Source organism: Eschrichtius robustus, chromosome 5 (assembly GCF_028021215.1).
Source record: "Eschrichtius robustus isolate mEscRob2 chromosome 5, mEscRob2.pri, whole genome shotgun sequence".
In the NCBI taxonomy this organism is placed as follows: Eukaryota; Metazoa; Chordata; class Mammalia; order Artiodactyla; family Eschrichtiidae; genus Eschrichtius; species Eschrichtius robustus.
The window spans coordinates 52,412,217-52,426,098 of record NC_090828.1 but is presented as its reverse complement, the minus strand read 5'-3'; the positions used below and the strand labels follow the sequence as shown (position 1 = coordinate 52,426,098).

General features: G+C 40.1%; 1 protein-coding gene across 2 annotated transcripts in view; it reads left to right on the top strand.

The window, feature by feature from the left end:
* ITGA4 (integrin subunit alpha 4) overlaps positions 1–13,882 on the top strand; it is an 80,841-nt gene that overhangs the window by 56,606 nt on the left and 10,353 nt on the right. The window contains exons 18-21 of one of the 2 annotated variants that reach the window (XR_011074072.1): positions 10,279–10,429; positions 12,060–12,155; positions 12,835–12,910; positions 13,312–13,401. Coding sequence is in view for 1 of the 2 variants with exons in the window: in XM_068543877.1 (XP_068399978.1) it covers positions 10,279–10,429; positions 12,060–12,155; positions 12,831–12,910; positions 13,312–13,401 (417 nt within the window). In the remaining variant the exon portion in view is untranslated. Of the gene's footprint in view, positions 1–10,278; positions 10,430–12,059; positions 12,156–12,830; positions 12,911–13,311; positions 13,402–13,882 lie in introns of both variants that reach the window. The other variant, XM_068543877.1, reaches the window with a different exon arrangement.

The following is a 13,882-nucleotide window of genomic DNA, read 5'->3' as shown; positions in this document are numbered from 1 at the left end:
AAAAGGATGTCGCTGGCAAATTTTAACAGAAATTTCTGTGCAGTCATAGCTAAATGACAGCATCAGTGATTAAGGGAAGGAGAATTTATTAGGAACAAGTAGGTTCAGCTGAATTTTTATGTATTTATCAAATGTTATTTAATTATGGGAAGATAGAAACAAGTATGAGGATCAAAGGCAGGGAAAAGAATAAATTGCACAAAGAAATAGTCTACTTAAATCCAGGGGACACTTCAGATATTACTTGAACTGTCCTGTGAAGAATTTGACAGCTGTTCACTTCCTTTTTTCCAATGTCTTTTGCTTTAATTTCCAGGATGCCATCCTACTCCCTTTTAGATGCCATCCATATCCTTTTACTTCTCTAGCCCCTCCTTCTCAGTTGTGTTTGGAGGACCACTGAATTTGGCTCTTTTGGCTCCCTTAATAGCCCTCTCTCACTCCTTCTCACACTCCCATATTTTCCCTGGATAATCTTGCCCACAACCATAACCTCACCTGGTCTGCCTCCACTGCTGATGCCCAAATCAGTGTCTCTGAGTTCCACACCCACCCATGCAGTTGGCTATCAGACATGCAGTCTTGGGTGCCCAGTCACTTTCTACCAGTGACACAACCATTAGGTAGTTACCAAAGCCAACAACCTGGATCTCAACCTGCCTTCTTCTCTCTTTCTTATCCCTGACATCAAATAAATTACCAAGTCTTATAATACTACCAACCCAGATGTTTTTTTTTTTCCTTAAATTATTTATTTATTTATTTATTTATTTATTTATTTATTTATTTATTTATTTATTTATTTATTTATTTATGGCTGTGTTGGGTCTTCGTTTCTGTGCGAGGGCTTTCTCTAGTTGCGGCAAGCGGGGGCCGCTTTTCATCGCGGTGCGCGCGCCTCTCACTATCGCGGCCTCTCTTGTTGCGGAGCACAGGCTCCAGACGCGCAGGCTCAGTAATTGTGGCTCACGGGCCCAGTTGCTCCGCGGCATGTGGGATCCTCCCAGACCAGGGCCCGAACCCGTGTCCCCTGCATTGGCAGGCAGACCCTCAACCACTGCGCCACCAGGGAAGCCCCAGATGTATTTTTTATCCATCATACTTCTCCATCTCTACTACTATTGCTCCAAATCAGGCACTCAATATCCTACTGAGCTTTACCACTTTCTGGGCTACTGGCCTCTGATTTTTACATTATTCAAATTCCTCTACCAAGATGTTTCCAGAGTGGTCTTTCTAACTTACACTTCTGATAGCAGGGCTTCAGTAACTCATTAACATCTAAAGTCCTTAGTGCTCTTCCTCAGCAATTCCACAGGACTTTTTTCCATTGATTGCAGAATAGTTGTGTGGCCATGCCATGCTCTCCTGAGCCTCTGTATCTTTTCACTTTGACTTATCTATCTGATTAATGCTTATTTATCTTATAAATCTCAGCTGTTTCCTAGGTAAATTCCCCCCCCCACCCCACTTTGTCTCCAGCTACATAAAAACCTAGTCCTCCTGTGGCCCTGGTCCCATTGCACCTGTGCTCAGAACTATTATTGTCTGTCTCCACACTATCCTGTACACTGCTTCAAGGTGGGTTCCTGTCTTTTCATCTTTGTGTTCCCCATGTGTAACACAGTGCCTGGAACACTGTAGGTGACAAGTGGATGTTTGCTGAGGATGGAACAGGGTCCTAAAGGAAACAGCATGTACCTGGGATCAGACTCAGGTGGAAGGGTTAGCCTTAGAAAGAAGTTAAGATTCCCCTTATCTTGAGCTAAGAAGCTGTGAGTAGATGCTGGCATTGATTAAGAAATTTTAATGTGGAAGGAAGGGAAATAGAGGGAATTAATGGATGGCCAGAATAAAAAGTGTGTTTGTATATGGAAGGTGAGGGCTCTGAGGTTGGGTTTGGGACCTTGTGAAGGGAATGGGAAAAGATTCAAAATAGCTGTTAAGATAAATGGGGTAGGGCATCAACCAGGAATGAGTAAAAAGGTTGACAAACAGCACGGAGTACCCTGCTGGGGTGGGATCACATATGGCAGAGAATAAATTAATTCTTTTCACCTAGCCAATGCCAGGATAGCCTTGAGCATCCACAGTTGAGGGCCAAGAAGCCCTAACCTATTTGACTGATAATTGGACTTTATACTTAAATTATCCAGATTGGCTGCTTAGATAGTCCAAAAACAGCAACCGCTAACTGCTTTGTAATCCAGCATGTAATTGTGGTGCCTTTGTTGAATTATTAGACGAATAATTTATAACCTTCCCATTCACGTATTTATTTTCTTTCTAAAATGCTTAGTCTTCCTGGTGCTTTTGCTCTCATGGGCCTTTGATAAGAAGAAGTATTTTGTGTGGGAAAGATTATCTAAGCTACAAATAAGTGGTGTTTTCATCTTGTCAAATCAGACACTTCCATGGTCACCTTGTCATCTTTCACTGCAATCCCTCTGGCCCGTGAAAAAAATGAGATGTTGAAATTTATATGGAAATATTACTGAGAATGCTTATTTCCTGAAGAATGAAACTATATCTTACTGAATTAAGATATTAAATCATTAATGTAATTGAATTATCAGTTTTTCTTCATTACGTATTTCTCACGAGAAATTACATTACCTACATTGCATTTTTAATTTGAAGTGATAATGTTTCCTGTAGTCGAAATATCAAGTCCATTATGATTTTATATGGCAGCCAACAGAAGGTAAGGCAGTTTTTCTCAAGGTGTGGTCTTTGAGTCACCTTCATGAGGATCACCTGGGATGCTTGGTCGACATGCAGGCTCCTAGGCCCCTGACCATCCAAATCAGAATCCATGGGGACCAGGCCAGAAATGTTCATTATTAAGAAGGCTGTCAGTGGTTCTTATCAAGCTGAAATCTGAGAACCAGTGTTGTGGTGGTTTAGAGTTTAGATTTGAAGTCAGACTAACCTGGTTCAAGTCTGTCTGCCATTAACTAGCTGAATGACCTTTTCAGAGAAGCCCTTCAACCTCTGTAAACTTCCTTCCTCATTGGCAAGAAGGTAAAATAGTACTCTGTAAGGTTGTTTTAAAAATAAAATGCAATAATGCAGGCCAGTGCATTGCATAGCACAAAGCCTGGTACATATGAAGATTTGAGAAAAGTTGTTAGTTTTGATAAATTGTGGTTGGAATAGTTACAGACCACGATAAAAATGTTTTCATTTGGATAAAAAAATTAAATATTGCCAGTGAATTCTAAACATTTTCTGCACGTGTACTGGTTATTTGTCCAGAGTTTATTGTTTCTTTGTCCCAAGAAAGTTGCTGACTGTGCCTGGGTCAGTCGTTTTCGGTTCTGTGAGGTTTGTAGTGGCCTAAAGGCCAGTGTAAAGTATAAGCCCCACATGTTTTGCATCAATTAGGAAGATTACAGGCTATTTCCATTAGGTAAATGACAACTTATTTGAAGAGTTTTCAAATGAAAACTCTTCGAATTAATTTTTAGGCCCACGGGTGAAGGGTTCTGACAAACTACTTTGCATTTTAATAAATGATACTCTCTCAGAGAAGAATTTGCCTCTCCCGCAAAGGAGTCCTCTCTGCCTTCTCGGTCGTGGTAGGCAAATTACAACCATATGTTCTATGCCTTCTCCTGACTGTAACTCCGCTGGCACTAATGGTATTTCTGTGTCTCAGAGCTACATACCTGCTTCAGGTAAATGTAGTTACTCCATCAAAAACATGAGTTTCTGATGACTGCACTAACAGACTGCCGACAGCAAACTAAATAGTGTTGATGCACTCCATCTCATGTTTTCGTTAAGTGGAGGCTTCCTCCTGAATCTCTAAATTCTCAGGACAGTAAACCACATTCAAATGGACTTACAGTGCGAAATGAAAATGAACAAATATGACTTTATCTAAAAGATTACAAGTAGAAGAGCAGGTATTAACCATCACCTAGGCAATTTAAAATCGAGTCTTTCGCAGAGATGACTGATCTAAATGACACTACTTCTCTTCTGTGCCTCTGTCATGCTTCCAGGGTAAGTGATGGAGGCTTTTCCTGAACAAAAGTGCTTTCATATCAGTGAGGAATGCTTTTAACTGTGAGTAACAGAGTACGGGACTAATAGTAACTTAAACGAAGGTGTTTAATTATTTTGCATCATAAGCAGTCTGGAGAAGGTGGTTGCAGGTTTAGTGAGAAGCTACCAAAATCTGGGCCTTCGTGGTTGGTTCATGGTTATCTTTCCAGTTCTCTTGGCTTTTCCCTTGTGGCTGCTGAGGCACCAACGTTCCCAGTAAACCGAAAGGGGCAGGAGCAAAATGCTGTGTCCTCTTGAGGCTGCCTTTCAAGGAAGGGAAGCGTCTGGGCAGACGCCTTATTCTGATTAACCAGAGTGGTGTCGCGTGCTCCCCCCCGAACCTATCCTGGTTGAAAGAGGATGGAGTCATCATGATCATAGTAGATCAATCATAATTCACTCCCTGAAGCCGAGCTGGGGGCTTAGCTTCTGCAGTATCAAGGGGATACTGCCGACTGCCTGGCTAATCCAGGGTTGTGTCAGCAGCTAAGAAGGGACCTCACTGTTGGGTAGACAGTGAGCGGTGTGTAACCGCACTGTGCTGTTACCCCCAAAAGAGTGAGTGTAACAAAACTGTCCATTTTTAAAATGCAGATAGTAGGAATATATGCCTCACTGATGTCACAGAGTTTGGGGAAGAGGAATTGTATGCTTCCATACACTGAACATTCTAATTCCTAGTGCTGTCTTCCAATCCATGTTCTTCTGCCATCCTCCTTGGGATCTTAGTGAATTTGTCTTTATTCAGTAAAATCTTCTTAAATGTCAGGTATCTGATATTTCCCAGTAGATGAGAATTTTCCACTATTTTATTTTTTTCCCCAAAGTCAGTAATAAAGAAAAAAAGAGGACAAAATTTTACTTGGGCCTGAGGCCACTTTGCAGCCGGCTAGTCTTTTGTCAAATAAATGACTCGTGTTACCTTGACATGGGTACATATCAATTTCTGTTATATTTTGTTCTAGCATCTTGATTAAAACCATGTTAGCTATGAAGCAGTCATTCATCTTATCAAGGCAAAATGCATTCATTATGTGAAGACTTAGGGAGCATTTCTCACAAAATAGAACAGTAGCGTTCATTCAGGAAAAACATAGAGCCTGGTGCTGAAATACATCATTTTTCTGTTTTTCCTTTCACTTATTAAGTTATGATCCTGTATGTACACAGTATCTTGATTTGTTTAAATTACGTGGCTTCTAGGCTGCTTTGTAAATTTCAAGTCTGCATTATGCATGTTTTAATAAAGAATGAACTGCGATTCCCAGGGAAAGCTCTGGTTCGGCCTTGTCACACTTCCACATGTGCACCTGGTCCTTTATTATGTCTCATGTAAAAAGCTAGTGGGTATCTTTCTGACAGCACCTTGTTAATGAATCGAGATACAGTCAGATGTATACATATATATATATATATATATATATATATACACACACACACACACACACACACATAAAGAGTAGAATTGTAATTATGGTAATGTGGCAAAATAGCTTAAAAATGGAAAACAGACCAGGAGCCTCGCTGTTGAAATGTGAATACTGTGTTTCTCTTTCATTTGCTGTTGTCTTGGAACCTAGCTGTTTATGCAGTGCTTTCACCTTCTGTTGCTTGTCTAAGTGCCAGCTTCTTTCCCAAAGGTGTTCAGTGACTAATGCTTTGGTTACAAGCCAGAATATTTTATAAATGTCTATTTCTAGGCAGCTCTTCTACAAGTCTTAATTAAACTTTAATGTCAAGCTGAAGTTTACTTTTAGAACCTCTTAGTTTCCTTTAGTTGTGACATGGTTCTAGAGAAGTAGAGGGGACGTGGGGCAGCGGTGCTCCCGCACGTCTTCCCTCTGCCCTTTAACCCAGGGCCACCAAGCAGATGCGTGCTTGTGTAACGCAAAGGTTTACAACACAAGAATGAGTAAGTCACAGCCACCCCCTCAGACGCTGGGAGGAATAGCATGTTATGACTGAGTCAGATTCTTCCACCCTGAAATGATAGCCATGATTCAGAAGAGTTACTGCCTTGTTACTTACCATACATCCTTCCAGAAAGATCCAACTTCTCAAACCCGGAGATCAGAGCTAGAAATGCTACATAGGGACATTTTCTTCATTCCTTTCTCCTCGATGTCTTTAGTACCAGGCAAGGAAATATGAGGTCTGGGGGATCATTTCCTCTATGGCAGCATCGGGTGCCATCTGAAATAATGAAGCTTCTGTTATTGTCAGAATAATACAGATTTTAAATATAGTAATATGATGTGGTATGCTTATTTTGAAACTAAGTATGCTCCTCAGTCAGATTGCTCAATGGCAGAGCCAGCAAACTTTTTCCTTGAAGGGACAGACTGTAAATATTTTAGGCTTTGTGGGACAGAGATGTCTTAACTGCTCAACTCTGCTGTCATAGCGCAAAAGTGGCCACAGACGAAAGAGCATGGCTGTGTTCCAGTAAACCTTTATTTACAAGACCAGGCAGGGTCCCAATTTGGCCTTCAGGCAGCAGTTTTTGAACCCCTACTCTCTGGTATGCTTGCTTTTATATGATAATCCTGTAGGACATCTTTATTTTTTATTATTTAAATATAGTTCCTTATAGTATATGTTATTTTTTAAACGTAATTTGTTAGTAAAATTTAAGCTGGTTGCCAAAATTAGCCAGATTTAGAGGTTGTTTTCGGGAATTAGTCCTGGGTTAATAAACCATAAGGGCCTGCTCATAGATAGACAAACAGACTGACACAACAGAGTTACATATATATGTTTACTGAAAAACTATAAAGGCTCCAAACTGTAATTGCCAAAATTCCCAATGATAGTTGAAAGGATAAATAAAATGTGGCATATTTACAAAAATTAGTATACACACCAATGAGAAGAAATGATTTACCACTCCATGCATCAATGTAGATTAAACTTAAAAACAAAATTTTGAGTAAAGAATGTCGGATACTCCAAGATTACATGCTCAGAGATTCCATTTATATGAAATATAAAACTGGGCAAAGCCAGTCTATACTAGTAAAAGCAAGATAGTGGGTAGGGGCAAGAATTGGAAGGGGGCACAAGGGTATTTCTTTGGTGCTGGCAATATGTTTTTCTTGATCTGGGTGCTGGTTTCACACATGTATTCAGTTTATAAAAATTTGCTGAGCTCTACACTTAGGTTGTGTGCATTTTTCTATATGTATGTCCTACCTTGATAAGAAGGTTTCAAGTGGAAAAACAATTAGGATAAGAAGGGAAGAACTTTTAGGTATTAAGTGAAATGTCCAATTTCTCATAGATATATTATTAGAGGTATCAAAGTGGGGGGAAGTGTTCAAAATTATAATAATTTTGTTTGTACATTCTGAGGTTCATAATAATTTGCTTCTCAAATTCAAACTCAAACAATATCCATGTTGCCATTAATTTATTGGTCAACTCAACAGTTGTATTGCCACTAAAACATTAGGTTGTATGGGCGGGGTATAGATCACATGAATGTGGTAGTAGTAGATGTTTACTTTATCTTAATGAAACATTTGGAATTTGCATACCATCACAGAACAGATAAGCATGGCTGTAATTTCATAGAATGTATAATGAGTTCATGAACTTTGAACAGTCACTTATCCAGTAATTTCCTCAATCTTTCAGACTTTTTTTTTTAGTGTTATCCAGCCCTTTTTAATGTTTGATACACTTATGTACCACACATATATTTTGAACACTGTGTTGCTAGCCTCTGAGAAAACAGTGATATTCATGACCCAGCACCTTTTCTCCAAGAGGACTTATTCTAGTGGTGAGAAAAGCCAGACAGTGTGAACATATTGCCTTAGAGGGTTGCCCAGTGTGTGGGAAAGTGGCAGAGAGAGAAGCCATTTCTGTTAGGGAGGGGCAATGCTGGGTGAAGGGGCTTAGCAATAAGTATCAGCTGGAAGAACTTCTGAGGACTCTTAACATTGACACTCAAGCTGAGTCTTGAAGAACAAGTGTAAGTTAACCAGATAACATGAAGAGGGAAGAGGTTGAAGGCAGAGGGATGGCTTGAAGTAAGACACAAAACACAGGTGTTTGGACCCATGTTTGTAGGTTAGCATGGCTAAAGGGAAGGAAAGGGTTGTGCAGTGGAAAGTAAGGCACGACCAGCTCTCTCAGGCTGCATCTGCTGCACTAATCAGAACTCTATCTTGAAAGCACTGGAGGAAAGGAAGCAGACACGTGACATTATCAAGTTTGCTTTCTGCAAAGTGACCACCACTCGCCCCCAGTAGTGTGAAAATTGGAAGAGGACTTGACAAATCAATTAAGAGTATAATCCAAGTTAATGCCGGTTCAGTCATGAAATTTTCAGATCTTCTTTATTTAAAAAAAGAAATGTTAATCTTCATTCAGCTCAACCTAAATAACTAGAATAGTACAAAAGCAAGAAGCAACATGCCTTTGCTACTCCCAGGCGAAATGGGTTCCCCACCCTGGTCCCAGAGCCCTTCAGTCATGTCTTTTCAAGTATTTCTAATATGTGTTTACATCTGTTTATAAATCTGCCCTTTATAAGCTCTACAAAGCTGGGAATTCATTACACTATTTTTGTATGTGGGAGTAATAGACGTAACGATTATTATACAGGGGCTTTCAATTAAAATCATTCTTCATCTTCAAGTAATGCTTAAAAGCAGCAATCTTGAAACTTGTTCTTTAACCCTGTCCTTAAACATTCTGTCTTAAATCAACTCACAAATAACTACTAAATGCCTACTATGTGTTTAACATTTCCATAAATAGTTTATTCAAACACAAATACAGATGTTGATTAGAATGATACAATGTAAGCATTTTTTTTTAACATCTTTATTGGAGTATACTTGCTTTACAATGGTGTGTTAGTTTCTGCTTTATAACAAAGTGAATCAGTTTTACATATACATATGTTCCCATATCTCTTCCCTCTTGCATCTCCCTCCCTCCCACCCTCCCCACCCCACACCTCTAGGTGGTCACAAAGCACAGAGCTGATCTCCCTGTGCTATGCGGTTGCTTCCCACTAGCTATCTATTTTACGTTTGGTAGTGTATATATGTCCATGCCACTCTCTCACTTTGTCACATCTTACCCTTCCCCCTCCCCAAATCCTCAAGTCCATTCTCTAGTAGGTCTGTGTCTGTAAGCGTTATTGAAGAAACTTTTTCTAAACTCTAGTTGCTAGGTGAATGTACCTTTCTTATTGTTATGATTATCCTCATCTGATATTTTGCTTTGGGTCATATTCTTCTCTGGTTGAACTAATTTTTTTTTTAATTTAAATACTTTGATATCTAAGAATGTCTGTTTTTGAGGACAGCTTACAGAACCATGACATTCTGTAGCAGGTTCTGAGCTCTTCTAACCATCTAATCAGTAAAGGGAATGGGTTGCCTTGAGACTTTAGAACATTCTAGCTGTGGTACCTTGAATACATTTCTTAAACCTCAGGTTGCTTGGGGTTTCATGGAATGTGCATGAGCCAAATCTTCACTGAACAGTAGTTATTATTACAGATGGGGTGACTGAGTCTTTAAAACGCTGAGTGACCTCTCCCCCGGAAGAACGGGGGCCAGAGCCAGAACTTGAACTCACTTATGTGTTTGCATTTGCAGCAGCGTTCTCTTTCCAGTTCACAGGATGGTGAAACGCTTCTGCAATTCTGTCTTTAATTTGGTCTAGTTATTGGTAGAGGTGACCAGCCTGCCTTAAGAAATTAATTCTAGTTCAGCAGATTTTAGTGGCACCCACATGCTGGCCGTAGCAGTCTTTTCCCATGCCGTGCTCACTCCCACCAAAGCATCCTCTATTTTGGCGGAAATAGTCTATTCTCCTTTTCTCCCAGTTCCCCCTTTGGCTTTGGCAGCAGCTAGTTCAATGTCTACTCAAGGATGAAGAAAGAAAACAAAAAATCTTTTAGGAAAATCTTTTGAAATAATGAGAAAAATATGCTAAAATAATAGAAGCAAGAAGTTAAACAGAAAAACAGAAAGTAGCCTAGTTTAATTATAACTAAATTAAAAAACTTTTCCTGTGTAACGACTAACTGAATTTATCTGAAACCTGGGAAACTGAGTTCTTTTTCAAATGGATTTACATCTACTTGCATGGGGTCATCTCCTATGGTTGTGTTTCCAAATTAGTACTTTATGTTCAGGATACATAAATCAAGAGATGGGATTTTTAGTTCCCAACGAAAACTAAATCGTACTTAATTTTTAGGCCACATGAAAATAAAACCTATCTTGCTGTTGGAAGTATGAAGACATTAATGTTGAACGTGTCCTTATTTAACGCCGGAGATGATGCATATGAGACAACTCTGCATATCAGACTACCCACTGGTCTTTACTTCATCAAGATTTTAGATCTGGTAAGGATCGAAAACTACAGTAGCATGATACTACATGATATTTTACTTAACTTTTTTTTTTTTTTTTTTTTTAAAGGAATGATTTATCCATTTATTATTTATTTTTCGCTGTGTTGGGTCTTCGTTTCTGTGCAAGGGCTTTCTCCAGTTGTGGCAAGCGGGGGCCACTCCTCATCGCGGTGCGCGGGCCTCTCACTATCGCGGCCTCTCCCGCTGCGGAGCACAGGCTCCAGACGCGCAGGCTCAGCAGTTGTGGTTCATGGGCCCAGTTGCTCCGCGGCATGTGGGACCTTCCCAGACCAGGGCTCGAACCCGTGTCCCCTGCATTAGCAGGCAGACTCTCAACCACTGCGCCACCAGGGAAGCCCTACTTAACTTTTAAAGAATGTAAATGTATAAGTCACTTTATCATTTGAGGTATAAATATTTGGCGTATGAGTCTTAATATTCAGACTCATCACTCGGGCTTCCAGTGGTTTTTTTCCTCTGTGCCCCTAATCAAAGCGGCAAGTCAAGTTCCTTGGGATCTGACTGAGATCAACAGAGTCAGCTTCCTGCGTACAAATGCTACTGTGAGACAGAAGCGATTGTCCAGTTATCCAAGCAAGCTGCCTGGGTGTCATTGCTTTTCTCACTGGTACAACCTCATCTGGTGCTGTGATGGTGCTCTCCTCATGGTTGGGGTCTCTACATGGGCAATATTGGTCCTTCTTGCTGGGCTCCCAGAGTTACTGCTCTGCATTTTAAGTTCACATACACTGTCTCAATCCCAAAGGACCTCCAAAATGCTAGAACCAGCGTCAAATTCCAAAATCCTGGTGTCAACCAGATTGTAGGCAACTTTCCCCTTTCCTGCAAGAGTTTGGAGCATCTGGAGACCTTTTCCTTTTTTTTTTTTTTTCCTCTTTACCACTGTGCCTCAGTCATGAGCACTTAAATCCATCAGTGAGGTATTAATAATGTTGAATTTGAAAGAGAAAAGTCTCAATCACTTTCTCCTTGGATGCTTCTCCGCCTCTTAGAAAATTTACCCATCTCTTATCCAGAGACCATTTCTTCACACTAAGGCCATTTTTTAGAAAGGCCTTTGACCTCCTGTAAATATCTACTACCCACTTTCTTTAGAGCTTTGGGAGCCTGTTTGCAATGGTAAGAGGGAAAACTCAGATATTCAGGGAAATATACATCTGTGAGATGTATATAAATGTATATTTCCCTGAATATTTGAATATATATATATAATTGGGATTACAGTTATAATTAAATACCTTTATCACATTCTCACAACCCAGACAGAAGGCAGCCAGTGAAATATAGACCTTATGAATTCCTTGCTTCATGATTTTTCAAGGAACCTTAGGGAACACAGAAACATGGTTGAAAGCTACAAGTCCAGGAATTATTCTGTGGAGAATTTATGTGAATATTAGAATAAATCTATATTTGTACACACATATTTATGTAGTGTATTTATATTCCTATTGATTTATCCCCAAAGTAAACGGAAAATAGTCTTCCAAGAAAGTAAAGTCTTCAGGGATGATTTTCTTTTCAAAAACCATCCTTAAACATATGCTGTGAACTTCTCATTCCCTACCTACTTAAACCAGTTATTTCATTTTCCTTTTAGGAAGAGAAACAAATAAACTGCGAAGTAACAGACAGCTCTGGCATAGTAAAACTTGACTGCAGGGTTGGTTATATATATGTAGATCACCTATCAAGGGTAAGCATTTAGCATTTATACTTTTTGTTACTGACATGAATCTAAAATATTTTCTGTTTCCCTATGTTTGTGCTGCATACAAATAATTTGTTGTTGTCGTTTTTATTATTTACTAAGAGTAAGTAGCTAAATGAAATAAAACCCAAACCAACTGGGCTTGAGATCTTTGAGATTGTGTTTATATTCTTGGCAATGTTCCCCGTTTTAAAAAAAAGAAAAAGAAGGGGGCACCTGTTTGTGTCAGGACGGGCATGTGAGTGTGTCAGTCACAGTTCTGCTCCCAGCCTCACCCTTCCCCAACACTCCCCCGACTCCACCCCGGGTGGTGTCCTAGCTGCCAGGCATGTTACCTCTGCTCTACTAAAAGGTGTTTCTGGCAAGAGTGCTCACTCAAGTTGTTAAAGCATCTCTAATTTTGTCAGTCTGGACCTGCCTATCTTTACATTCAGAGGAGGCTTTGTCTCTGAACGTCACTCGTGGAAAAGCTGCTGCTTTAAAATTGCCGCAGACCCGACAGCTTCCCCGTAGTTCTCTGAGTGAGGGTTAGCCTATGCTTCTAGGACATCATTTCATATCTGTATTTCACAGAACATAAATAATGAGAAAAACTAAAATTCAGATTGTAAAAACAAACTTTAGATTATTTTAAAAATGGGCGTTCCCTCTGTTTTTCAGACAGATGTTAGCTTTCTTCTGGATGCCAGCTCACTCAGCAGAGCAGAAGAGGATCTCAACTTCACAGTGCATGCCGCCTGGTATATTTCATTATGAAAAAACAATTGTGTTAAAGGAAATGAACCCCTGACTTTTGGGGGGAGAAAGGGGGGTGACCTTAGGGGAACCGTGGAGCTGTGTTCCATTGTCTGCAGGAGAAAACTTCCTTTATGTGATCTGTTAAACAAACAACAAAACCTTCTAACATAGGGTTTTATAGCATAGAAGCAAATAACAGTGTAAATAATGAGAGCAAATTTCTGCCAACTCTGACATAAAAATTTCATACCACCGCGTCTACTTTTATCCCCGCTCCTCAAAAAGCATTTTTTAAACCAACCTCCAAGTACATTAGGTATACATGGGGCGTAATTAGTTCCCTCTGAAGAGAATCTTTGTGCTGACTGGATTCTAAGAGGGTCTTTTCTATTTGCTTCTGTAGTGAAAATGAAGGAGAAACAGGCAACGTGAAGCGTAACAAAGTGACTTTAACAGTACCTCTCAAGTATGAAGTCATGCTAACTGTTCATGGGTGAGTAGATATGGAGGACTCCTGTAAAATTCTGAGCTGATTTTGAATTCTGTTGCTTCTTAGACTACTTGTCAAAAGCATATTTGAAGTTTTTTGTGAAAAGATCATGTGCTGTTTCTGTCTCTTAACAATTACCTCAGTGTTGCAGCCCATTGCTTAGGTGTTCGTTATTTTAACCCACTCTGTAGTCATCACTGAGACCACCTCAAACTAATGCCCCAATGGAGGAGATTTCTTACTGGAAGAGCCCAATAGGAGGCCAAGTCCAACCATTCAGCGGTACACCGTGCAGGCCAGGGCCCCAGAGTGGCAGCGTGCACTTTGTATGGTCAGGCTCAGTGGCCAGGGCAAGTGTGAAGTTCAGAGAAGTGGAAGGTTGGCCAAATCGCCCTTGTCCAGATCTATCTGCGTGGCAAATGAATTGAGATACAAGAGAGCCGGCTCCCTTGTCCCCTCTTTATGTCCGTGAATTACAGAGTTC